The sequence below is a fragment of the Colletotrichum lupini genome, chromosome 1 (assembly GCF_023278565.1).
Source record: "Colletotrichum lupini chromosome 1, complete sequence".
Classification (NCBI taxonomy): Eukaryota; Fungi; Ascomycota; class Sordariomycetes; order Glomerellales; family Glomerellaceae; genus Colletotrichum; species Colletotrichum lupini.
Window position 1 is genome coordinate 1327644 of NC_064672.1, and position 21486 is coordinate 1349129.

The 21486-nt window shown below is 55.1% G+C and overlaps 11 protein-coding genes across 11 annotated transcripts; 6 read left to right on the forward strand and 5 right to left on the reverse strand.

The window, feature by feature from the left end:
* Nucleotides 1–497: 497 nt before the first annotated feature.
* Nucleotides 498–1664, reverse strand: CLUP02_00361 (peptidase family S58; the record flags this gene model as incomplete). The annotated part of the gene is made up of 1 exon (XM_049279411.1): nt 498–1664. The coding sequence occupies one exon, from the start codon at nt 1662–1664 to the stop codon at nt 498–500; it is 1167 nt and encodes a 388-aa protein (XP_049135368.1).
* A 927-nt stretch (nt 1665–2591) lies between these two features.
* Nucleotides 2592–4200, forward strand: CLUP02_00362 (iron-containing alcohol dehydrogenase; the record flags this gene model as incomplete). The annotated part of the gene is made up of 3 exons (XM_049279412.1): nt 2592–2621; nt 2675–3710; nt 3770–4200. 3 exons carry the CDS (start codon nt 2592–2594, stop codon nt 4198–4200), a joined length of 1497 nt encoding a protein of 498 aa, XP_049135369.1.
* Nucleotides 4201–4355: 155 nt separating this feature from the next.
* CLUP02_00363 (alkylated DNA repair protein AlkB) lies at nt 4356–5453 on the reverse strand (the record flags this gene model as incomplete). The annotated part of the gene is made up of 2 exons (XM_049279413.1): nt 4356–5119; nt 5180–5453. 2 exons carry the CDS (start codon nt 5451–5453, stop codon nt 4356–4358), a joined length of 1038 nt encoding a protein of 345 aa, XP_049135370.1.
* Nucleotides 5454–5601: 148 nt separating this feature from the next.
* Nucleotides 5602–6218, forward strand: CLUP02_00364 (uncharacterized protein; the record flags this gene model as incomplete). The annotated part of the gene is made up of 2 exons (XM_049279414.1): nt 5602–5639; nt 5732–6218. 2 exons carry the CDS (start codon nt 5602–5604, stop codon nt 6216–6218), a joined length of 525 nt encoding a protein of 174 aa, XP_049135371.1.
* Nucleotides 6219–6325: 107 nt separating this feature from the next.
* CLUP02_00365 (cell division control protein 2) lies at nt 6326–7497 on the forward strand (the record flags this gene model as incomplete). Its single annotated transcript, XM_049279415.1, has 3 exons — nt 6326–6362; nt 6477–7152; nt 7215–7497. 3 exons carry the CDS (start codon nt 6326–6328, stop codon nt 7495–7497), a joined length of 996 nt encoding a protein of 331 aa, XP_049135372.1.
* Nucleotides 7498–9328: 1831 nt separating this feature from the next.
* On the forward strand, nt 9329–13620 carry CLUP02_00366 (uncharacterized protein; the record flags this gene model as incomplete). Its single annotated transcript, XM_049279416.1, has 21 exons — nt 9329–9356; nt 9415–9535; nt 9602–9655; nt 9780–9929; nt 10066–10169; nt 10401–10408; nt 10470–10589; nt 10634–10761; nt 10819–10934; nt 11202–11339; nt 11404–11657; nt 11867–11956; nt 12012–12204; nt 12252–12356; nt 12463–12574; nt 12696–12734; nt 12799–12844; nt 12903–12985; nt 13075–13228; nt 13315–13373; nt 13449–13620. The coding sequence occupies 21 exons, from the start codon at nt 9329–9331 to the stop codon at nt 13618–13620; spliced, it is 2274 nt and encodes a 757-aa protein (XP_049135373.1).
* Nucleotides 13621–13659: 39 nt separating this feature from the next.
* Nucleotides 13660–15502, reverse strand: CLUP02_00367 (uncharacterized protein; the record flags this gene model as incomplete). Its single annotated transcript, XM_049279417.1, has 10 exons — nt 13660–13748; nt 13804–13979; nt 14042–14255; nt 14335–14389; nt 14451–14508; nt 14569–14579; nt 14642–14919; nt 14979–15078; nt 15217–15239; nt 15337–15502. 10 exons carry the CDS (start codon nt 15500–15502, stop codon nt 13660–13662), a joined length of 1170 nt encoding a protein of 389 aa, XP_049135374.1.
* Nucleotides 15503–15548: 46 nt separating this feature from the next.
* On the forward strand, nt 15549–15965 carry CLUP02_00368 (uncharacterized protein; the record flags this gene model as incomplete). The annotated part of the gene is made up of 1 exon (XM_049279418.1): nt 15549–15965. A coding segment is annotated over one exon (417 nt), but the record flags the coding sequence as incomplete, so codon positions are not given.
* A 319-nt stretch (nt 15966–16284) lies between these two features.
* CLUP02_00369 (uncharacterized protein) lies at nt 16285–17173 on the reverse strand (the record flags this gene model as incomplete). The annotated part of the gene is made up of 2 exons (XM_049279419.1): nt 16285–16469; nt 16885–17173. 2 exons carry the CDS (start codon nt 17171–17173, stop codon nt 16285–16287), a joined length of 474 nt encoding a protein of 157 aa, XP_049135376.1.
* Nucleotides 17174–18068: 895 nt separating this feature from the next.
* CLUP02_00370 (uncharacterized protein) lies at nt 18069–18374 on the forward strand (the record flags this gene model as incomplete). Its single annotated transcript, XM_049279420.1, has 1 exon — nt 18069–18374. The coding sequence occupies one exon, from the start codon at nt 18069–18071 to the stop codon at nt 18372–18374; it is 306 nt and encodes a 101-aa protein (XP_049135377.1).
* A 2686-nt stretch (nt 18375–21060) lies between these two features.
* On the reverse strand, nt 21061–21363 carry CLUP02_00371 (uncharacterized protein; the record flags this gene model as incomplete). Its single annotated transcript, XM_049279421.1, has 1 exon — nt 21061–21363. One exon carries the CDS (start codon nt 21361–21363, stop codon nt 21061–21063), a length of 303 nt encoding a protein of 100 aa, XP_049135378.1.
* Nucleotides 21364–21486: the final 123 nt, after the last annotated feature.

Sequence of the window (21486 nt, forward strand, 5' to 3'; positions counted from 1 at the left end):
CATGGGTGTAAGTAATCCTGGCAAATGCATCATATGATATCTATGAGTTCATTCTTCGCCCGTCATAATGACTATTGTATGCCACAGTCAGTCAAATGAGCAGACACCAGCTACAGCCGCATGAGGACGAGTCCAAGACGGATACATTTGAACCTCAAGTCATTGATAATTTCGTAAAACACTACTGCTATGAATATATATGTGTCTTGAAAGCAGTCCTTTCTCAGGGTCTGGAGGATGGAAGAGATCGGCAGCATCTGGACATGAGCTGAGTCTTGAACCTGGCTTAAGGTATCTAGCACGAACAAGATATGCGTATGGATACAAATTGTACATGACCTTTAAATCACAGAATAACCAAGCCAGAGTCCCTGGATCAGATAGGTCGAAATTCAGGAAAGACACACACGAGCATTGGATGGGAAAGGAGACTGCGTTAGCCACCGAAACGATACAAGAAGTGGGCAATTATTTCGCTGGGTAGACAAGCTAAATTCCTACGAATCATATGCGTATTTCTGCATGAGCTCCTTTAAACGATCCAGAGGCAGTTCCTCAACCGTGTGTCCCAAGAAACCCTTCAAGGTCTCGGCCGAAGACAAGGCGTTGTAGATGCTCTCCTCCGTCGCATCCGCCGCCGCCTCCAGAAGCGCATTGATACTCGTGTCGTCAACCGACTCAACCTTGAGCGCCTTGGCCTTGAACGGGTCCACCTCCTGCGTCTCCGTCGTCAGCGTCTGTACGGGAATGCGATTGCCCGTAGAGAAGGCGAGGAAGATGTCGCCCGAGGGATTATGCCCGTAGCCGCCGACCCGCGCCAGCCCGACGGTGGCCCTCTTGGCGAGCCGCTGGCACTGGATGGGCGTCAGGGGCGCGTCGGTGGCGATGGTGACGATGATGGAGCCGTCCTTCTTGTCCTTGTGCGCCATGACCTCGGCCAGCGTGTCCTTCTTCTCCTTTGCGAGAGTGCGGCCGACGGGGAAGCCGCCGATGCGGAGGTGGGCCGCCCTGCCGTAGTTAGCCTGCACGAGGGCGGCGACGGTGTAGCTCGTCTCCTTGCCCTCGCTGTCGATCCCGGGCACGACGCGGGACGAGGATCCGGTGCCGCCTTTGAACCAGTGGCAGATCATGCCCGTGCCGCCGCCCGTGTTGCCCTCGGGCACGGGGTCGTCCGTCACGGACTCGATTCCCTTTGCGACGTGTGCGGATGTGACAGCCAATTTGGAGATGTCGTTGAGGAACCCGTCAAAGGTCTCGCCGACGACGGGTAGCAGGAACCATTCGATTTCCCCGTTGCCGTTGGAGTAGTGCTTGATGGCGTACTCGTAGATGCCGCGGTACGCGTCGCCCACCGAGAAGGAGTTGGTTAACACAATGGGGCTGGCGAGGAGACCAGTCTCCTCAATCCAGTGGGATCCGGTCAGCTCTCCGGAGCCGTTGAAGCGGAAGATGCCGGCGTAGCAGGCCTCCTTGAACCATTCCCGGCGGGGGAGGATGACTGTTACGCCCGTGTTGACTCCCTCCTCTGTGCGGATGCTCTGCGTTGAGGCGAGGACGCCGGGAACATCGGTAATGGAGTTCTTGGGTCCCGCCGGCCATCTTCCGAGGTCGAGGTTGGGTAGGACATCGCGGATGCGGCCGCGAGGAGTTGATTGTGTAGCCATCTTGTGGAATCAGTTGAGTTGCTTTAGAGTGGAAGTTGAAAGTGAGAAGTCAGACAACTCTGTTCTTAAGGTTCCAGTTATAGAGCCGCAAGCACAGTCTTTATACATCTTCGCAATTGTAGAATCATCGTGATCAGCAAACGTAAGTGGCGTGTCGCAATCTTGTCAACGTTCAAGTTCTTCGCCGATGAAGGATTGAACGGCATCCACCAATTGACTTAGGCCGCATCAGCATGAGAGGATATCATCATGGATCCATTGGCCAATTGCGTCGTCGAACGAAGTCCGAGCCAGAACTTTTACGAATGCCTGGAGATCGCGCGTGGTTTCAATTCTTTCGGCCAGCTTCTTTGGGCAGGTGGATTTGGTACAAGTGGCGCCGCTACCTCACTGTGGACGTAACTCCGCTTACGTTGCGGTGTCAGCGCGGGCTAACCATCCGTGTGTACTCGCGTTTCTGACGTTCAATGCTGACGGTGTTTAAATCCCTCCATGGGCCGTCGACAGCAGCCTAGAACCAGGCATCTTTCGAAGATAAATACTGTACTCAATGGGCCCAAGATAAGGTGATGAATCAATGCGGACGGAAAAGGGAGGTAATCAGGTACATGTACCTCGGCAAACGGGCCCCACACACAGATCGCTCGGCCGGCAAGTGGGGTCCGAATGCGGGGAAGCTGCTCCAACCCCCGGAGTGACCATCATTACCAAGCTCCCTGTCCAGTCTGAGAGCCCTGTGCGGAGGAGGCGCGGGACTTCGAATCCGACATCGCTTTCTCTCGCATAGCATTGCAGCAGCTTCATCACACACCTTCTCTCCTGTTTTCTCACATCTTGCGCAGAGTGAAGCGTCCTATCAGCCGTCACCTTGTAGACTATCCGGTGCAACCATCCATTGACCGCTCACATATTCTTTCACAATTAACCATGACGCCCTCACTTCGGGTCATCCCCAACGTAAGCAGTTGCTCCCCTCTCGAGACAGGTCCCTCACTCACACAAGATCACAGGCGGCGTCTCGTGCCGTATCCCTCTTGCGGACAATCCAGGCACATCCGCCATCATGCCCCTGCCATACCAACCCCGGCCATCACCACCACCACAACCCTTTGAACTTCACACCGAGGCCCCTCCGGACGAGCAACAAACGCGGCTATGCCACCCCCGTAGACGGCCCGCAGAAGGAGTACGCCTTTGAGATGGCCGCCTCCTCCATCCGCTTCGGCCCCGGCTCCACGCAAGAGGTCGGCATGGACTTTGCCAACATGGGCGCCAAGCGCGTGGCCGTCGTCACGGACCCCGTCGTCGACGGCCTCTTCGCCATGCAGCAGGTCCGCGAAGCCCTCGACCGCGAGGGCATCAACTACAAGGTCTACAACCAGACCCGCGTAGAGCCCAAGGACAGCAGCATCCGCGAGGCCATTGACTGGGCCCGTCCCTTTGCGCCCGATGCCTTCCTCGCCGTCGGCGGCGGCTCCGTCATCGACACCGCCAAGCTGATGAACCTGTACTCGTGCTACCCCGAGGCTCCCTTCCTCGACTTCGTCAACGCGCCCCTCGGCAACGGACGCCCCGTGGACAAGGCCTTGAAGCCGCTGATTGCCGTGCCCACCACCGCGGGAACCGGCTCCGAGACCACGGGCACCGCCATCTTCGACCTGGTTTCCAAGCGCGCCAAGACGGGCGTCGCTCACCGCAATCTGAAGCCCACTCTCGGAATCTGTGACCCGCTCAACACCCGCACGATGCCCTCGGCCGTGAAAGCCGCCTCCGGGCTTGACGTACTTTGCCACTCCCTGGAATCGTGGACGGCGATCCCCTACCACGAGCGTACGCCCCGGCCCAAGAACCCCATTTTGAGACCCGCGTACCAGGGCGCCAACCCCATTAGTGACGTCTTCTCGTTCCATGCGCTGAGAGCCACGGTGAAGTACCTGCCCCGTGCCGTCAAGAACCCCGACGACTATGAGGCGCAAAGCGAGATGCTGCTCGCCGCGACTCTCGCCGGTGTCGGTTTCGGCAATGCCGGCGTCCATCTCTGCCACGGTACGTTCCTCAAAGTACACCCCTTACGAAGATTCTTCCCCTAATGTGAGATAACACAGGCATGTCATACCCCATCTCGGGCCAGAACCCGGGCTACCAGCACGCGGGATACAAGGTCTCCTACCCCATCATCCCGCACGGGGTTTCCGTGGCCGTCACAGCGCCCGCCGTCTTCCGCTTCACGGGCGCCTCCAACCCTGAGCGTCATCTCCAGGCGGCCGAGGCTTTTGGCGTCGACGTCTCGCGCGTGCGCAAGGAGGACGCTGGAAAGGTCCTGGCCGACGCGCTGACCAAGTTCTTGGCGGACCTGGGTGATCAGCCGGCCGGTATCAAGGAATTGGGCTTCGGTACGGAACACCTGGACGACCTTGTCGAGGGTACGATTCCGCAGGCTAGAGTGTTGATGCTGGCGCCTGGGCTGGAGACGGAGTTGCAGAAGGAGAGGGAGCAGCTGAGGGGTTTGTTCGAGGCTTCTATGGTGCACTCATAAAGTCTGGGACTGGTGAACCGTGTGTACTGGGCAGTGATAGGGGCCAGGATATAATCTCATGGAATTAAAAAGAAATTGAGTAATTCAGGTAGTAAGCAATCACCTTTTTGCATTGTTTTCTCGTTTTTTTGTCTTTGGGTCGATGGTTTTTGGCATCAGTCCCTCATCTGTCTTACGTTGAGGTTGATCCTCTTGTTCTGCATCCAGCCCTTCCACTCTTCGTACTTTCCATCTTCTGCCGGCCAGTCAGCCAAGTAATCAGGGCAAGTACCCTTCATGACCTTGGGCACGCCGTGCCACGCAAACCGTGAGCCCTTGGTCATGTAGATGGCGTCGCCGGAGCGGATGCGGAGAAGCAGGTACTCCTTCCCCGTCGCCCTCGCCTCGTCCGAGATCTTGTCCGGCTCGTTGGGCGCAATCATGAAGAGGCCGTCGCAGCCGAAGCTCAGGCTGACGAGACCCTTGTCCGTCTCCTCGCTGACGTCGCGGTGCATCATCATCGTGTCACCGGGCGTGTAGAAGTTGACGATGGCGGCCTGGGCCAGGGTCTCGGGGAAGACGGTCTCGAGAAAGTTGGCAATGTCGGACGGGAACTGCGGCGGGCGCTCTTCTGGGTAGATGCGGTTCGTCCAGTCGTACTGGCCGCCTAGCGTGACCCAGTGAAGACGGCGCTCCATGACCTGCTTGATGGATAAGGGCTTGTGGACGGAGGGGTCCTTGGGGGTGAATATGGGTGTTGGCTCGGGCGGGTATGAGAAGAAGGATTCGGCGGACCCGTCTTGGGCCTTTGGGTAGGGCAGGTCATAGTGCAGGTGAAGATTGGTTTGGTGTGTTGGGACGCTGAGATCTCGGTTGATCATCAATGAGAGCAGGGTCTTTTGTACTTTTGGAGGAACCAAATCCGGTACTATGAGAAGGCCTTGAGCGAATATGTTAGAAAACTTTCTACGTCTTGAGTTGTCTCGTTTCGGGCATCTACCTGGCAGAAGTGGGTGATATAAGATGGGAACTTCTTTGAGTAACGAGGTATCGACGGCATGCGGGCCCAAGTGTGAGAAAGCAGCGGCCAGCTGCTCAACGGAAATCTTGCCAGCCTGTGAGAATTTCCCGGCTTGTTCTGGAGATCTCGTATCATCGAGAGAATCTCCATTTATGAGTTCTTTTTGGTCTGCTCTGGAGTATCCCTTCCACTGTGCCCGCATCGCCTCCGAGGGCTGCTCATGAGCGTCGAGCTCGACAATTTCAGCCGTCATGGTGAAGGGAGTGAATGGGTCTCGGAGGTGTATGAGGAAGCTGTATCGGTATTATAAAATAAAATGAGTGTTATTGGATTTTGTCGTCCATCAACGAATTATTCCAACTGGGTAATTTTCTCTCACGTCTCCTCTGTCTTCGCATCGTATGAGAATAATTGGTGACTCTGCGGTACAAAATCAAGAGTGAGCCAGTCCGTGACCCCACCATCAGCAGTGACCTTATCGCTATCGGATAAAGGATAAGCTCGTTATCGAGGTGGGGTTCAACACAGCAGGTACGCGGGCAGCCCACCAATAACCAGGGGAGCCCAGGCCACCCTACCACCTTCCGCAGACGCGACCCTTCCCTCCAGCGGCCTTGGTTGGGTGAGATCAGATCGCGCCTTGTTTTTCTTCATTGCTAGTAAACAACGACAACGGATTGCAATTTTAGCACCACAAAACATCGCCCAATCCGCCAAACGAAAAACGCCCATCCCGCCTGGGCCTTTTGCGACCGACATCGACGACAACACCCCATGGAGATTCTCCCCTTGTAACGGCCCTTCGACCCTCGACTTTTCTGCGTTTCCCCCTCCTGCCTTTTTTCTTGTGGTGCATCTTTGTTGCCCCCCTGACGACGACAACGTTCCTCCCTTTGGACTCCCGTCTTTCACTCTCTGCCCCGGAGAGACCCTCAGCTGTGCCCCTCCACACTTCGAGGTGACCGACCACACAACGAACCTGAACCCACCCGAACAACAAAGGCCGTTCCGATCGTGACAACGTCCTTCGACATTCTTTGGACCACCCTGCGATCGGACTCAATTAATTCGCTTGTCTTTTCCCCTACGAATTGATCCCCCGGATAAATACGCCGCACTGCAACCATGGAGAACTACCAGAAGCTCGAGAAGATCGGTGAAGGTAAGCAAGCCCCAGACAACGCTATCCTGGGCAGTCGACCTAGAATGGCATGACGCAACACCGGTCGGCTGCCACCTGTCACAAGTAAATACTGACTTGACCTTCTTTTTGCAGGTACCTACGGTGTCGTCTACAAGGCCCGAGACCTTCTCAATGGCGGTCGTATCGTGGCGCTGAAGAAGATTCGCTTGGAGGCCGAGGACGAGGGCGTCCCCTCCACCGCCATCCGCGAGATCTCCCTCCTCAAGGAGATGCGCGACCCCACCATCGTGCGCCTCTTCAACATTGTCCATGCCGATGGCCACAAGCTCTACCTCGTCTTCGAGTTCCTCGATCTCGACCTCAAGAAGTACATGGAGTCTCTCCCCGTCAACGATGGTGGTCGTGGCAAGGCCCTTCCCGAGGGCAGCTCCGAGTACCTTGGCCGCCTCGGCCTGGGCCAGAACGTCATCCAGAAGTTCATGTGGCAGCTCTGCGACGGCGTTCGCTACTGTCACTCCCACCGCATCCTTCATCGTGATCTCAAGCCCCAGAACCTGTTGATCGATAGAGACGGCAACCTGAAGCTGGCGGATTTCGGTCTCGCGCGCGCCTTCGGTGTCCCTCTGCGCACTTACACCCACGAGGTCGTCACCCTGTGGTATCGTGCCCCGGAGATTCTTCTAGGTGGACGCCAGTACTCCACCGGCGTCGACATGTGGTCCGTTGGCTGCATCTTTGCCGAGATGTGCACCCGCAAGCCTCTCTTCCCCGGCGACTCCGAGATTGACGAGATCTTCAAGATCTTCCGGTACGTGTTCCTGTCAAGCAGCCCCTGTTTCACCCTGTACCTGTCGCTAAACTTATCCACAGCTCGCTCGGAACGCCGACCGAGGATGTCTGGCCCGGTGTCACGTCCTACCCTGACTTCAAGAGCTCCTTCCCTAAGTGGATCCGCGACGAGTCTCTGCCGCTTTGCACGAACCTTGATGCAGAGGGTCTTGAGCTTCTCGAGATGATGCTGGTGTATGACCCCGCTAGCCGCATCTCGGCCAAGGCCGCCTGCAACCACCCGTACTTTGAGACCTACCCCGACCAGCACTCTGGCCAGACCATCAGAAGCGGCGGCCGCATCAACGGACACTACGGCAACTAGGAGTTTCCCGTGGTCCAGCGCGCGGTTCCGATGCAGCATCAGCGCTTCGGCCGCTTCTAATCACATCACTTTTTGGTCCTTGCATTATACCTTCGTTACACAAGGGAGAGGGAAAGGGTTTTCTCTTCGGGGGCCGGCCTAGGGCAAACAGCAGACTCTATGATCAGTATCCTATCGGGTTTTCAGGATACTGCGAGACTATGCTTGTCTCCCTTTTGGTCATTGAAGGTTCACCTGCACAGAAGCAGGCTTTTACCATTCTATCCGCTGAAGGGGGCGGGACCATGGCCAACTGTGCATCAGGCCATGTTAGTAAGAGGTAACTGGAGAATCGTGGGTAACCGGTTCAGTTCGGCACTTGGCAGTTTGACACGTCTGCGGATGTAAGGATGCGCACAACAGTCACACATGATGGGTTGTCAGGGCATTCGGATGTTGCGACAGGAAGAGATGATGTGTACGTCTTGACACTTTGCGTTTGGCTCAGCGGCACATTACACATCGTGGGACGTGACCATCAACCTGTTGTCCAGTCCATGTGCCACCAGACAACTGGGGGAGGCAGCCTTCCCCCAATATAACGAGAGAAAGAACAAGCAGAACAAAAACACCATCCCATACACAAACACAAAGGAGGACGACTTGACTTCTTCAATTTTCTTTTGTCGTAAACTTTAATGTACGGAGTAAGATGATGCATACGGTCGGTTTCGGTAGGGCAGGTTAATGGAACAAAAAGACTCGTTTGGCATTCTGCCTTTTGCCGCTGAAAATAATGTCACAAGCAAGAATCATGGCCTGTCTTGTGTCTGTTTGAGGTTCATCTGAGGAAGAAGGGGGGGGGGGCATCGACTCTTTGAAGAAATCGATGCTTCTAGACTTTGCTTTACGAGGTTTTGTTTTTGGCGTACGAGCTATCTCAATGCTTCTGTATAGTCTCGTTCCCGTCTTGTAGAGTTCGAACGGCGTCAAGACCCTTACTGCATAAGCTCCAGATCTATAGCTCGGTGGTGTGTTGAGACGAGACGGAACCCTTCGTGCATGAGAGCCTAGACCCCCCCGTTCTGGTGTCAGCTACTGGATTACAGAGGGCGAGAGGGATCAGTTCATCCGACCATGTAAAGTTTTGGCCGGTTCGATTTTTTTCAAAGGGAGATGTAGATGTGTCCCCGCTAGCTAGCTTACCCGTGCATCCGCGCCGTCCGTTCCTCGGCTTTCGATACTACTACCTGGGGCCACCGCTGGAGTCTAACGGCCAAGGGACCTTTGCTGGAATAGACGGATGACCGATCTCTGGCCCCTTTGTTGCGTCGAATGATTTTGGGGTGGGTTTGGCGTATGCAGGGCAGAGGGGGAAGAGCGTTCGAGATCGTGTTCTGCGACACGGGGAAGAGAGTGTGCGAGTATCTGGCGTGAGATGGAGGTGGTTTGGAATGTTGTGGCTTTAGAGGCGAAGGGGGAAGGGTGGTTCAGCTGGGGGGGAGTTATTGGGAACGGCGTTTGATGGGTTTCTCCCTTTGGACCATAAGGAATCACTGGGAATCTCTGAGAAGATGACTTTACGGGTAAACTTGCCTCGTATATTTGTCTGAGGTTTGAGGAAGTTGGTGTGAATGTTATCGCTTCATCACCCTTGGGACTTCTTCAGTTGGCAGAAGCAGAGGTGTAAATGAGATCAATATCAACTGGACCTAAGACTTAGTGATGGTGCCACGCGAGAAGCTACCTTTCAGTCTCGCGAGAAGAATTTGCAATGTAGTAAGAAGCCGCCTGTTGCGGCTGAATGGTACCCGTTAAGCACATGATCGCTCGAGTAGGGATATTGACCAGGATGCCCATCCAATTCCGCACACATTCTGGTTCCAGACACCTCCTCGCGGAAATCAATCCGCACAGATCAAACGTTCCCAAGTGAAGCCATCGTGGGCAAATTCGACCACATCCGGCAGAACAATCAATGTCTTCTACTTCCAGCCCCAAAGATAGCTCCACGTCAGGAAATCATTCGACTTTCTCCGGCATTCGAGGAGCTAAAAGCGTGTGTCCCTGGCCCGAAACACGTGGTAAAAAAAAAAAGTCGTATCATTCTCTCACAAGAGACAAGAGGGTCCCCTCGTGATTCGGGAGTCAATGAACCGAACAGGTCTGGCGTGAAAGGGTGAGAGAGGGGAAAGGGGCGTGGGAACGACGTGATGGAAGCCTATTCAGTCCCATCTCTGGATCCCCTTCTTTTACCTTCTATTTAGGTTTCGTAGCTGGGGTAGAGGAGAATAGAGGGACAGAGGTGTGCAGAGACGTAATCCCTCGGAGAACATCCCACATGCGGCGAAACTTTCGAGTGAATATCGTGAGAAAGGCGCCAGCAAAACTGTTGAGCACGTGGGTAATAGGAACACTCATCGGCGGACCAAGGAACAGCAAAACGGTGGCTTGTGATGGAACGTCCCACTTCGCCGACCTGAATTGCCCTACTCATTGCTGTTTGTAGAAACGAAGAACAAAAAAAAGAGGCAAAGAGTCGAGGTAGGTAGGCAGCCGAGCCATCGTGGTGTTCCTGACTCGGGGGAGGTGGTGGCTATCCGCCCGCGCGGCAGTCGTCGGAGTGGTTGCCTTTCCCGGCGAATTCTGTCAGCCGGGCGTCCGCGGAGTTTTGCTCTCTCTTATTATCCACCGTTCGTTCACGGTAGATACGGGGGCGTGGTTTCGTCAATGGAGAGAGAGAGAGAAAAAGGCATTCACCGAAAGAGGCTAGGTGGAATCCAACGTAGAAGCGCTAGAAGGGATCTTCGCGCAGGAACAAACGACCTGAGACATTGTAGTGAAGGAAAGAGAGGAGGGGGGGAGAGGGGCAAACACATTTCAACAGAATCAACAGAAACAGGTTCGAGATGGACAATGAATAGGGGACGGTGTAAGTCTACCTATCCTATACACCCCCATCGTCCATCGTTGGAAGACATCACACAATATAGAGTTTCCCACACCCTCCTCAACCGCGAAATCGACGCACTTTCCTTTCAATCCAGACTGTGGGCGCGGAGAGAGAAATAACCAGCATCGAAGGATTCGGCAGGCTGAGCGGCGCGGGAGGGGTGCCACCCGTTCTCTCTCATCACGCCTTTTCTTCTAGCGATAGACGCCCTTCCGCACATCGCCTGCCTTCTTCATGGTTCGGCCTCTTGGATGGATCGCCCTACGAAACGGCTTCCTTTTCCAAGTGATATCAGAAAGGGTGGGGGAGGAGGATCTACACTCCGATGCCGAGTGAGTGTGTGTCTGCGTATGCCCTTTCACAGCCGTGATAGCAGTGACTGGCTGGAGCAAGCTCCGAGCGAGTGTGATGAAAAACGCCCCAGAGACGATCATGAAGCTAGCTATCGGTTTACACAAATCCTTCAAACGGAAGGACGATCATCCCGTTTCCCGCGCCGCCCCTAGTAATGGAATTCTTACCCTAGCCTCATAGTATCAATTCTCAAGACTTCCAAGGTAGAAGCTAGAATGTGACAATATCCACCTCTTCCTGCCCTATTACCTACCTCCTCGGCCCCCCCTCCCCACGACGAAACGGTTTCCTAAGCCGGAGTTTAGTCCGCCCATGTCTTGGTGACAAACAATAGGAGGGACGAAAAAAATGCGGGAAGACACTACCCGCTACCTATTTGGATTCCGCCATTGAATTTCCAGTCCAATGATAATCCAAGAGATAAGATTCTCCCGAATAGGAAAGAGCAATGACAAGAAGCATGGCAAACAAGTAAACACGCGCAACGCTTTCCTTTCTGCCAAGATGAAAAAGGAGAATGTAAGATATTTCCTGAACCGGCCATCAGAACCGCGTGGTATCTTCACCTGCCACTGCTGCTTGACCTTTACCTTACGTACTCATGTCAGTGACTTCACAAGGCACAAGGCCGACGGGAGGAATGAGGGCGTCGGCGACTAGAGAATGGAAAGGAAGAAGATCGTCCCTCCTCCCATCGGCATCGGCACCTTGCCGTACCTCCCTCCTCCCCGCTTACCCCGCCGAGCGCTCTCCCTCCCTCCCTCCCGGCGGCGGGACGATCCTCCCCCGGACGGGACGAACGGGATCCGATCACACACGCGCGCACTTCCCTAAACCGATGGACGAGATAAACATTATATCTAATATCCACCTAGTGATTTGATAACAATGCTAGATCGACGAATAGCCGACAGGTAAGCGGGGACTACGATGAATAAGGATCTCCGCGTAAAAACATGTACACAATGAAGCAAAAAGTAAGCCTTACGTGATGGAGACACTAGACTCATCAACGGGAAGCTTGCTTCCCGTCGTAGCGATAGGGTACCGGTGTCGTAAAAAACACAAATCGGGACCACAAAGTCCTGCATACGTTGCCTCCCTTTCCATGATTCCGAAGCCATCGTCAAAAGCAGAGAAGCAACGAGAGAGAAGCTTCTCACTAAGAGAAAAGTACGCGTAAGGCGGGAAAGGTGCGAGACGGGAACAAGCACCACACGCCAACGAGAACAACGACGACGATGGCGGCGGCGGCGACGGCACACTGGCTGGCCGTACACATATTCACAAGGCCAGAGACGGGAGGCTAGCTCACCCAGAAACAGAACCCAATCACTACCTAATTCAGCAATGTCTCAAATGTCGTGACTGTCCCCCCATCGCCGCGCTGCCCCGGGGCTACATCTTTCCGTGTATCCGGGGTGAGCTCGATTTGTGTAATCGTGTGTGTGTGTGACCACGCCAAAAGAGTCGGCGTGTATGGGTAACCTAGAGTGCCCAAGAAAGGTGTACCGCAGGCAGCCTCCCTTGGAAGAGAAAGCTACCACAACGATCAAGGCTCGAAACGACGCAAGTCCCTACGGACCGAGACCTTCGCGCGGGATAGAAAAGGCGAATGAACGCCTTTGAACGTATCTAGTCTAGCCGCTCTGGTAAAACCACCCACCACAAAAAACCAGGAACCGCGGTAAAACGGGTGAAAAGAATCCGTGTCCGTGTTTACCTGACTACACCTCTCCTCATCTGCCGCCATCACGTAAAGTCAACAACTCCATACCATTTCCGGCGATTGTTCCCCTCTCAAATGTGTAAAGGTAAACATGAATGGGTATAGACGGAGGGGAAAAACCAGGGGTCTATCTCTTACGGGTCTGGTGCCGAACAAAACGTAAACAAAACAAACAACGGGTAGATCGGTTCAGACGGTTGATCCCTTTGCACAGTCAGCTGCGTAAGCAAGTAGAGCACCAGATAGGCTAGAAGAGGCTTTACATCCGTCATGGGAACTTTTGTAGGTTACCAGTCGGCAGTAGAAGAAGTCTCGAAGGGGGACAAACCATGGTAGAGGGTCCGGAGTTAATACGTCAAATCCGCAAGGAGAAAGGACTGCGGTAGTCAGTGTCTCTTCCTCTACGTAAGCTCTGGTGACGACGCCGAAGAGGAGTACCTAAACGAAAGAAGGAGACTGCAGTCAGTACGCGAGTGAGTGAGTGTGCCACATCACACACCGTCACACGTCATTCTACGACGAGGGGCAACGACGAAACATCGCCAACCTCAGACCAAACCAGACCTGGCCAAACACTACCCACCGACGACCAGAACGAAACGGAACCAACGTTCCCAGCTTTATCTCGATTCCCGGGCTTGCGGTTCAGCTGCTGCTTGCTGCTTAAACTCATACCCAATCCCCGGATTTCGTACCCGGAAATCTTATTCAAAGTGGTAAGACAGGCCCGGCGACTGTTTCTTACGTGCGAAACTATGATGATCCCAAGAAACAGGTTTAAACGGGGGATCATTGGGGATAGGCTTTGGAGGGAGGCAAAAACCCGGGAAGCTGGAAAGTGTTCCAGCACAGCCCCGATGGGTGAGACCTCCGTAAACGATTTCGTGAAAAGTCTAGCGGAAGAGAGTTTTTCGAAGCTCCAGTGACCATACCTAGAGGGGACAAGATGAGAGACACTCTGCTACTCGTCCCCCCGATGAGCTTGTGGTTCCACGAAAAAGATCACCACGACGAAGTGAGAGGCTTCCCGACGGGCGTCTGCTCTGGTTTCTGTGCCTGGTGTTCTGCTTGCCCGGGCAGCCAAGACTTGCGTTCAAAAGGGCAATAGATGAACAGAGTCGACGTATCAATGCCTTTTGAGCACTAATCAGAAGTCGTGTAGCAGACTCTTGGGCGTACCTTTACGAAATCGCGTGGAGCGTTTGTGTGGATGGGGCCGTTTCTGGCCCTGGGGCCCTCAATTTGTTTCCCGCACCGGACTTGAGGGGAAAAGTAAAGGCTGCGAGCGTACGTGTGCCTGAGAAAAGTGACGGTGCGGCCAGTAGAAAGACGCTAGAAGGCGACGAAGAAGTTTTCCGCACGTCACCGGCGATGCCGCAAACGGGAGGCTTTCGACCGGGGACCTGGGAACGAGAGAAGAGTACGCGGTGCGCGCGGGGCGAGTCCAGGGTGCCGCGGGGCTTGAGGCTACTCGACTTTCCCACATGGAGGGCGTGCAAACTCGAACGAGAAGCAAAACGCAAACAGACAGATATCGGTCCCAAGGACGTGGTGCGTGTCTCGGGGACCTGAAGCTTGTGGCAGCAAGACTGGAGCCACTACACCTTTGGCGGACAGAGAGCTGATGGAAACCGGCGGGAAGTGTGTCTCTGGCATCCTGCGATGGGGAGGATCGAGGCACTTTGTGGAGGCTGTGCCCGTTAGCTTTCTGGTTGTCGATGAAGCAGGAGGCTGCCATGTGCGCTGGCTGAACATGTCTCGCCGGATGCGGGTTGAAGTTCGTTGGTGGATAAGAAATGGGATAGAAAGCTCTTTTGTTGACCAGCGGGGATGTCTAGCATAGTGGACCCCGACGAAGATGATGTGTGCTGTTTCTGCTGAAGGCCATCACCTCGACGGTGAACACCAGGGCTAGATCTTGTCTCGGTCCGCGCAAACAGCTGTGAACGCCTTCATCCAGTCTGTCGGGTCCAGGAAGTGAATGACGAAGAGGACTCTGCGAGGCGTTAGTGGGCAAAACTCGAGTTCCTAAAGCGGGTATGTAATAGAGTTGAACAAGGTGTGCTGCTTTCGGGGAATTGTTGTTGTTGTCGTCCTTGACTGTTACCTTACCTCAGCTAGCGGATAACCTTGCAGTAGGATTCTGGGGTCGGTAAGGTATCTGGTAGGGTGACTGCGGCTGCGGGGCCAATGGCCTTGCGAGTGGATGCATGAGGATGGCAGCGGCTACGCAGACTGCCGTGGCTATTTCCATCAGCCAAAGTCTGTGCGGCGTCTATTCGAGGCATGCCGTCCGGGCAGGCCAATGAGACGTCGACGGGCGCTTGTGGGGGAGGGGGAGGGCGAGAGCCTCCCGGGAGACATGGGAGGAATGAAGAGCCATGTTCGGATGACTGATGCGCGGGCGCTAGTCAAGGTCCTGCAGCTCAGCGATGGAACGAGAATTGAGGCGCAGAGGACGAGGACGCGCTTCCTGAAACGCGGCGGTTGGGGGCTGATTCGAGGCGACGGCAAGCGGTTCGTGTCTTACGCTTTTGCTTGTCGTGTAGAGACCATCTTGGTTTGGCTGCCGTCATTGGTTCCCACGAGCTGGCGTCTTTTACAGCTGGCGTTTGAAGATTAAGGAATTGAGCTAAGAAGAGGATAAGCCGCCTGCAGTCTTTTGGCGCCCGGCACCAAAGCCATGAATTGCATCTGTTCAAACCTCGAACAGCAATCCTTTCAGACCTATGCGTCCGACAGCAGGAAGCGTAGTCCGATGGTTATGGGGGTGTCAATGTAGAGGGAGAGCCGCTGTGGTGCCAGTGAACAGCATCATTCTCACAGGAGAGCAAGAAAAGACAAGCCTCAGTTTTGGTGGTACAATGTTGGCTTTCTTGTTCTTCTTCCTGGCGTTCCTTGCGTGGGCCGGCGTTGAGCTTGAATTGCCGTCCACATGAGGAAAGGTCACTCGGCGACGTGCCGACGAGGCGTCGCGCAAGACACCGCATGGTTGGCGTTTTCGAGTCGACGTAGGTTTTACGTATTGTTCATCGTGGTGCGGCAAAATTTTCCCGCTTCCACGCCGCGACCGAGGCATCAAAGGATTGGGGCGACCGGACGGCGCCACGCCCCGGTAAGCGGACGCCGCTGGTAGATGACCACTGGATTACACAGGAGAAGCTCCTTACAGAGTCCTCGCAGAAAGCTTGCAGTGCTCGTTCTGTTGAGTCTCGGCGAAGTGACATTTCGTACGAAGGGTGGCTTGGCGGGCTTCGTGCCTGCGTTTTCCCTTCCAATGCTATGGGCATGGGTTCTTGGATAAGAGTGACATTGGCTTGCCTGCACCGCCATAGTGTTGTCAAAGTCCCGATTATTCTTCTTCCTTTTTCTGCGGCGGAGACAATTTGCAGTGTGACGCTGGCCGGGTCAACATGGCCTTCCAAGCCACCAAAGAAGGACACGAATGACTAACCACCAGAGCCATGTTCGGATCCGGGAAGTGGCGGCTCGGGTGGGACGGGAGGGAAGAATGAATAATCGCCGCGGGGAGGGGAGGCCCCAACTGTGGCTGGTACCGTAGTACGTTCGCCGTCGCTGTCGCGTCCTCTGGCGCTGCGACTGCGACTGCGAGTAGCGAGGGGCGACCTGGCGAGGAAGAGAGCGCAGCAGGCCAGGCCTGTAGCCAACAGGAGCAAGGGGGCTCGACGCAGGCACGGCAGGGCAGCTAAATCCCTGAAGAGGGTGATCGGAAGAGTCGTCGATCAACTGACTAAAGAGCCGAGGCCGGCGATCAGCGATGGATGGGATGACAGATTGAGAGCAGCGCACGCACCACACCTTGGAATCCCCTGCTGAACGAATGGGAACGCGCGATCATCCCAGCGTGACAGGGGAAAGGGTCCCAAGGGGGGGCGTGAACGTTGATGCGTTGAAAGGCATGCCGCAACTGTGGCTCAAAATGGGAGAGAGACCGCCCTATGCGGGGTACAGATTCAGCGAATGCCTGGCTTCCATCACCCCCTGCCACGGTCCCAGGTCCGTACCCCGTACCCGCGCATGGGCATGCCTCCCATCAGCTGGCACAAGCCGAACGGTACAGGGGACAAGACACCATAAGTGGTTCATCGCTTCAGTGGGCGCATGAATTCGCATCACGAACATCTCCGTGTGGCGGAGACTGCCGATGTTTGTTGTGTCAGGCGAACAGGTGTCTTTTTTGATGAACTTTGTCTGAGCCGCACCGGATCACGACGCTGCGGCCGAAGACGTTGTCGCATTCGGCTCAACAGGCTGGAAAATAATCGATTTTCGTCAATAGGCAGGCCTCCCGAGCAGCTGGTCGTGGGCAAGTTCGGAACTTCAGCCACAATCTGTCTCGGGACATAGCCACCTTGTGTGGCCTGGGCCTTGAGGCGCGATTGGCGAACTCGTACTACAGTGCTGGTGTTCCGTTCCAAGGCCACCCCGCCAATCACGGCTCTCGCGTGGCATTGTACCGGAGTGGTCTCCGACACACCAGGACCGAAGCGGCAAGGCCTTCCGGCGCATGTGGGCCCCGGGTTTGAGGAGGTGGGAGATGGAGCTCGGGAGTCGTTGGGAGGAGGGAGAAGGGAGGCGGTGAGGAATTCGGTCGGGTGCCGAGACGGTCTAGACGGACGGACGGCCGGCGGACACTGCATTTCTGCAATGGCTGGACGAGGTTGAGTCTCTGCGTTGGCTCAGCATGCGACGTGGACCAACTCGACCGAATGAATTGGTGATGCCACAGCGAAGGAGCATATCCGGGCGGTGAAGATGGGTTGATTCTGCTCCCCCTCTTCCAACTTCCCTCTGCGTTACTTGTGATGCTTGTAAGCAGGGTACCTGGTTGCATTACTGCATCAACCTTCCGGTGCCAGATACAGTCGAATCGATTCCTCTGCCATCGACCGACCCCCTGAAAATGGGGTTTAGTTGGACAGCCGATGAGGTACTCACACGCTTGCGCAACCACTTCCCCAGGGCTAGACTCGAAAGCTGTGGTATGTCCGCCCCGCTGCGTTACAAGCAAAAGAGGGTGCAGATCTGTCGCGCCTTTCAGGGGAAACTCCAAGTGGGCTGCAATAGAGGTTAGGCTGTTGCAGGATTTCAAGCATACCATCTTTCAAGCACTCAGCGCCTTGATGCATGGTGGCTGTCGTTAGCACCCTCATGCCCGAGATAAGAGGGGCATCATAGTACCCGTCAGTTAAGCAGATAACGCCGCAATAGGTAACGTAGGGATCGAGTACTAGTAAGCGGCTGAGTGTCTTAATATTGGCTACGATGAGGGGGAAAGCAATGTAAATTGGGCCCGAACAAGACGCCTGACACATTTGGCAAGTCGTTCGGTGGCCAGCGGGTCATGGCGAAGCCACCGTCGCAGGAGGCCATTTCGAACAGACGCTTGGCGCGAAGCTATCGACGCCGACCGTAGGGCTCGAGCATGTGGTTGTCGACGGTGCTTGTGGCCGCTTGTCAGCTGCCATCCGGTCTCTGCAACGAGGGGCCCGGGCTTATTCGCACGAGACTCTGCATGCAAGTCGTTGGCTCACGATGGAGCCAGCAGGACCACACTTTGTTGGGGGCCTTTGGACGATAATGTGTGAATGTGAGTCCTTGCTTGCGCTAGGCTGTCAGCTTCTCACCCTCCGCATTCTCGACTCTCACCCTGCGTCTTGGCGTCGGCCCACTGACCCGAGGAAGCCAGAATCAAATGGAGAAGATAGGGGAACCGTTGCAGTGACCCCAAACGCGACTTGGAAACGTAAAGCCGGAGGGGAGTGCATTCGATTGGGAATGAAAAGGCATACACATGAAACCGTAACGTGGGGAACGATCTACTTCAGGGGACGGGAGTAGCGATTAGTGCGTGAGCATATTGCCAGCAGGGGGCATTTCCCTCCAGTGAAGTCGAACACGAGCTCGTTCTGAGCCACAGCATGGCTACACCCTCTTGTCAATTGCGGGAAGGGAGCGATCAGTCATGCGAACCCGAAACTTTTGACTTTTTGGCGGGTGGTAGGATTGCGCCTGTAGGCTGTTGGCGGCATTGAGACAGAGTCCGTGTCCTGCGTGTTGCCGGAGATCATCTCCAGCGTAGGGCAGGGTAACCGGTTATGGGAAAGGCATGAGGCCCATATCTCGACGTTTGGCTGTGATTGATAGCCGGCAAGGGTTGATTGGCCTGGACGTTTAACTGACTGTTGAGCTCGGGGCTAGGATTGCGGCGAGGGCTTTGTGCTTGATCGAGGATTGGATGAGATTCCCGCCTTGTGGAGGAACTCCGTGTACTCGAAAAGTCAGTTTGGGATTTCAGTGGGAGGCGAGTAGGTGAAGCCACACGAATAACGGCTCCTTCTTCCCTTTCAGGCAAGCCAAGGTGCGCCAGGAAATCCAGTGTGTTGCTGATACCCCGAAAGCCCGACAAAGGAGCAAACCCCCCAGCTAGAAGCGTGAGGTTCTCAGATTCGTGGGGTTGGAAGACATTTCCTGGCTGGACTGGGCTGGGGGTAGCCTAAGTCTTTGAAGTTAACAGGGAGCCACTGCTGAGTATGCCAACAGGCCGCTAGAGTGTAATACGATTGACCGTGGTTGGCTGACAGCCCTCATGTTCCGCTAGCTAACGGTTAAGCTGGTGGCAGGACGCAAAACCATTCGGAAATGTCTCAGAGGCCGAAAAAGAGGGCGCTGTGTATGTGTGTCGTTTCATGAGCAGCACCAGACGCTTGACCCGTTGCGGCCTTCTTTTGCTGTTGAGCTGTTGATGCGAAATGGGAAACAACATTGGTGATGATTTCGAAACCAAGGAATCGCCCAGGCGGGATTGGCTATGCTGTGCCGCAACCTGCGGGCGTGGTCTCACTTTGTTCAGACTGTTCAGGCTTTTGCCAGCGCGGGCGTTGGCCTTTGGAGCAACTCTGTGGATGCCAAAGCTGGAGGCGTTCATCGTCGTCCATGTGGACTTTCTTGAAGATGGGCGGCATCATGTAGGCCGTAATTCACACCAAAGCAGCACTGGTTGCAGAACAGTAGCTGGCTGTGGCTTTGTTTGATGATACTTTCCGCCCACGGGTAAACCATTGAGTGTACGGAGTACAGCAAGAGATTCAAGGTTCAAGAAGGGCGTACGTGTGTTGATCCCTTCTGGTGCAGTGATAAGATTGGCAAAGGCGAGCATGATTGCAGGCGAGTAGCAGGGGCGTCTCCAAATCAGAGCAGCATAGCCAAGCCTGGCCAACAGACCAACAGCGGTAAACCGTGACACAGCAGAGCGGTAGGGCACAGGAGATGAGTCACGGAGGCGTAAGGTCAACTTGTTTCCAGAGCCTAAAATTCTAAGCAGAGGGCGAGAAGCAAGGCGGCGGCGGCGAATCGGCGCCAGGTCAAGAAAGATCGGTCACGACGCGGGCCGGTTCTCATCGGTCGGGAAGTGCGCGGCGCGGCATGCTAACACTCGATAGACGTGGTCGACATCATGTCTCGTTCAGGTAAGGCGAGGCAAGGCCGGTCGATACGCTGTTTCAGAGAGGGAGCCGAAAATAAAGAATTGCGGAGATTACATATAGACGCCCAGTAGTTCGAGGTGGGCGAGTTGAAGGGTCGTTAGTCCTCCAGACGGAAGCGAGTTCGAGTTCTCCGGAGGGTCTTGTTTCTTGGCCATGTTCGTGAATCGATTGGTAGAGAGGGCTGGAGACAGCTGCCCATCGCTTGTTTCATCGGCGTACTCAAGGTAGGACGCGGCCACCAATGAACCGCGCGCATCGATTGTGTCGTTTTCAGGTCTTTTGGGGTAGGTATACGACAATATGCGTAGACCTAGCTGCAGCAGTCCATGTTAGTGACAGCGGAAAGCAAGCTGACGTGCGTTGGAGGTACCTTGGCTCGCGTGCCTGAGTCTGTTCTGCTGTGCTTCACTGCAAGGTAGTAGGTATGCCACTACTCCCGTATGCATATTCGTGGTTGATTCTTTTTTGGTGGTGAGCTGGCGGCTGAGGATTCGTTCATTTGATCCAGTCACATTTCATCTCTGGCTCCCACCACCAGCGTCAGGCGTCAGGCAAGGGCTGCAACAAGAGGCAAGAGGCAAGGGAGGGCGACTCCAGGTGAAAGCACAGATACGTATCCGTATCGTACTTGCTCCTTCCGCCTCATAGCAGCCAATGAGGATGTCCAAGCAACGTGAGGTGCAGGCGCCAGCTCACTTGACTGACAGATGGAGAAGCAGCGAATGGCTGGGGGTGGGTCTGCTTCTGTGCCTCCCTTTCCTTCTTCTCCCGCGTACGAGGTGCACTTTCCTCGATAACAAGGTACCTGGAAGTGTACCTCTCAAGTGAACAGGAATAGGCAAGCACCAAGGTACTTAACCATCCGTACGGAGTGCCTTCCTCCAGATACCTTAATCTTACTGGCGGGCCGCCGCTGGCCTTCGTACGTGCGCATGTTTTGCTGCAGTCTGTCGCCTGGGGCTCTGGGTGGACAAGAAAAGCTGCTGCTGCTTGTTTTGGGAGACATGGGCCCTTGCTTGTGGGATCGTGTCTTGGTGTTTCTACAACCACTGGCTGAAATGGGATCGCTTCTGGTGTGCAGCGGTACTGGGTTGCGAGGTGGGAGGGGCCTTGAAGTTTCGAACCGAGCTGTTCTGGCCAGTCAACGGGCTTCGTGAGACACTCCCAAATGAAGGTCGGCCTATTACACAATGGTTCGCGGCTCGGTTGTTGTCGTTCTTGTTCGTCGCCGCCGTCAAGGACCGGCGGATCCAATCCTGCATCGTGCTCCCGTCCGTAACCCGGCCCAGCGTTGCGCGTGTACGGATACTTTGTACCTTGATTTGGGCCGTGGTCTTGGTCATGGTCTTGATGAGTGGTCTCAATCTTACTTTTGGGTCTTGGGTCTTGGGATTTGGGCTTGCAAAAGTAAATATATCGATCTCATCCCTCATCTCGGCGCCTCTAGCAGCACTATATTTCATCCC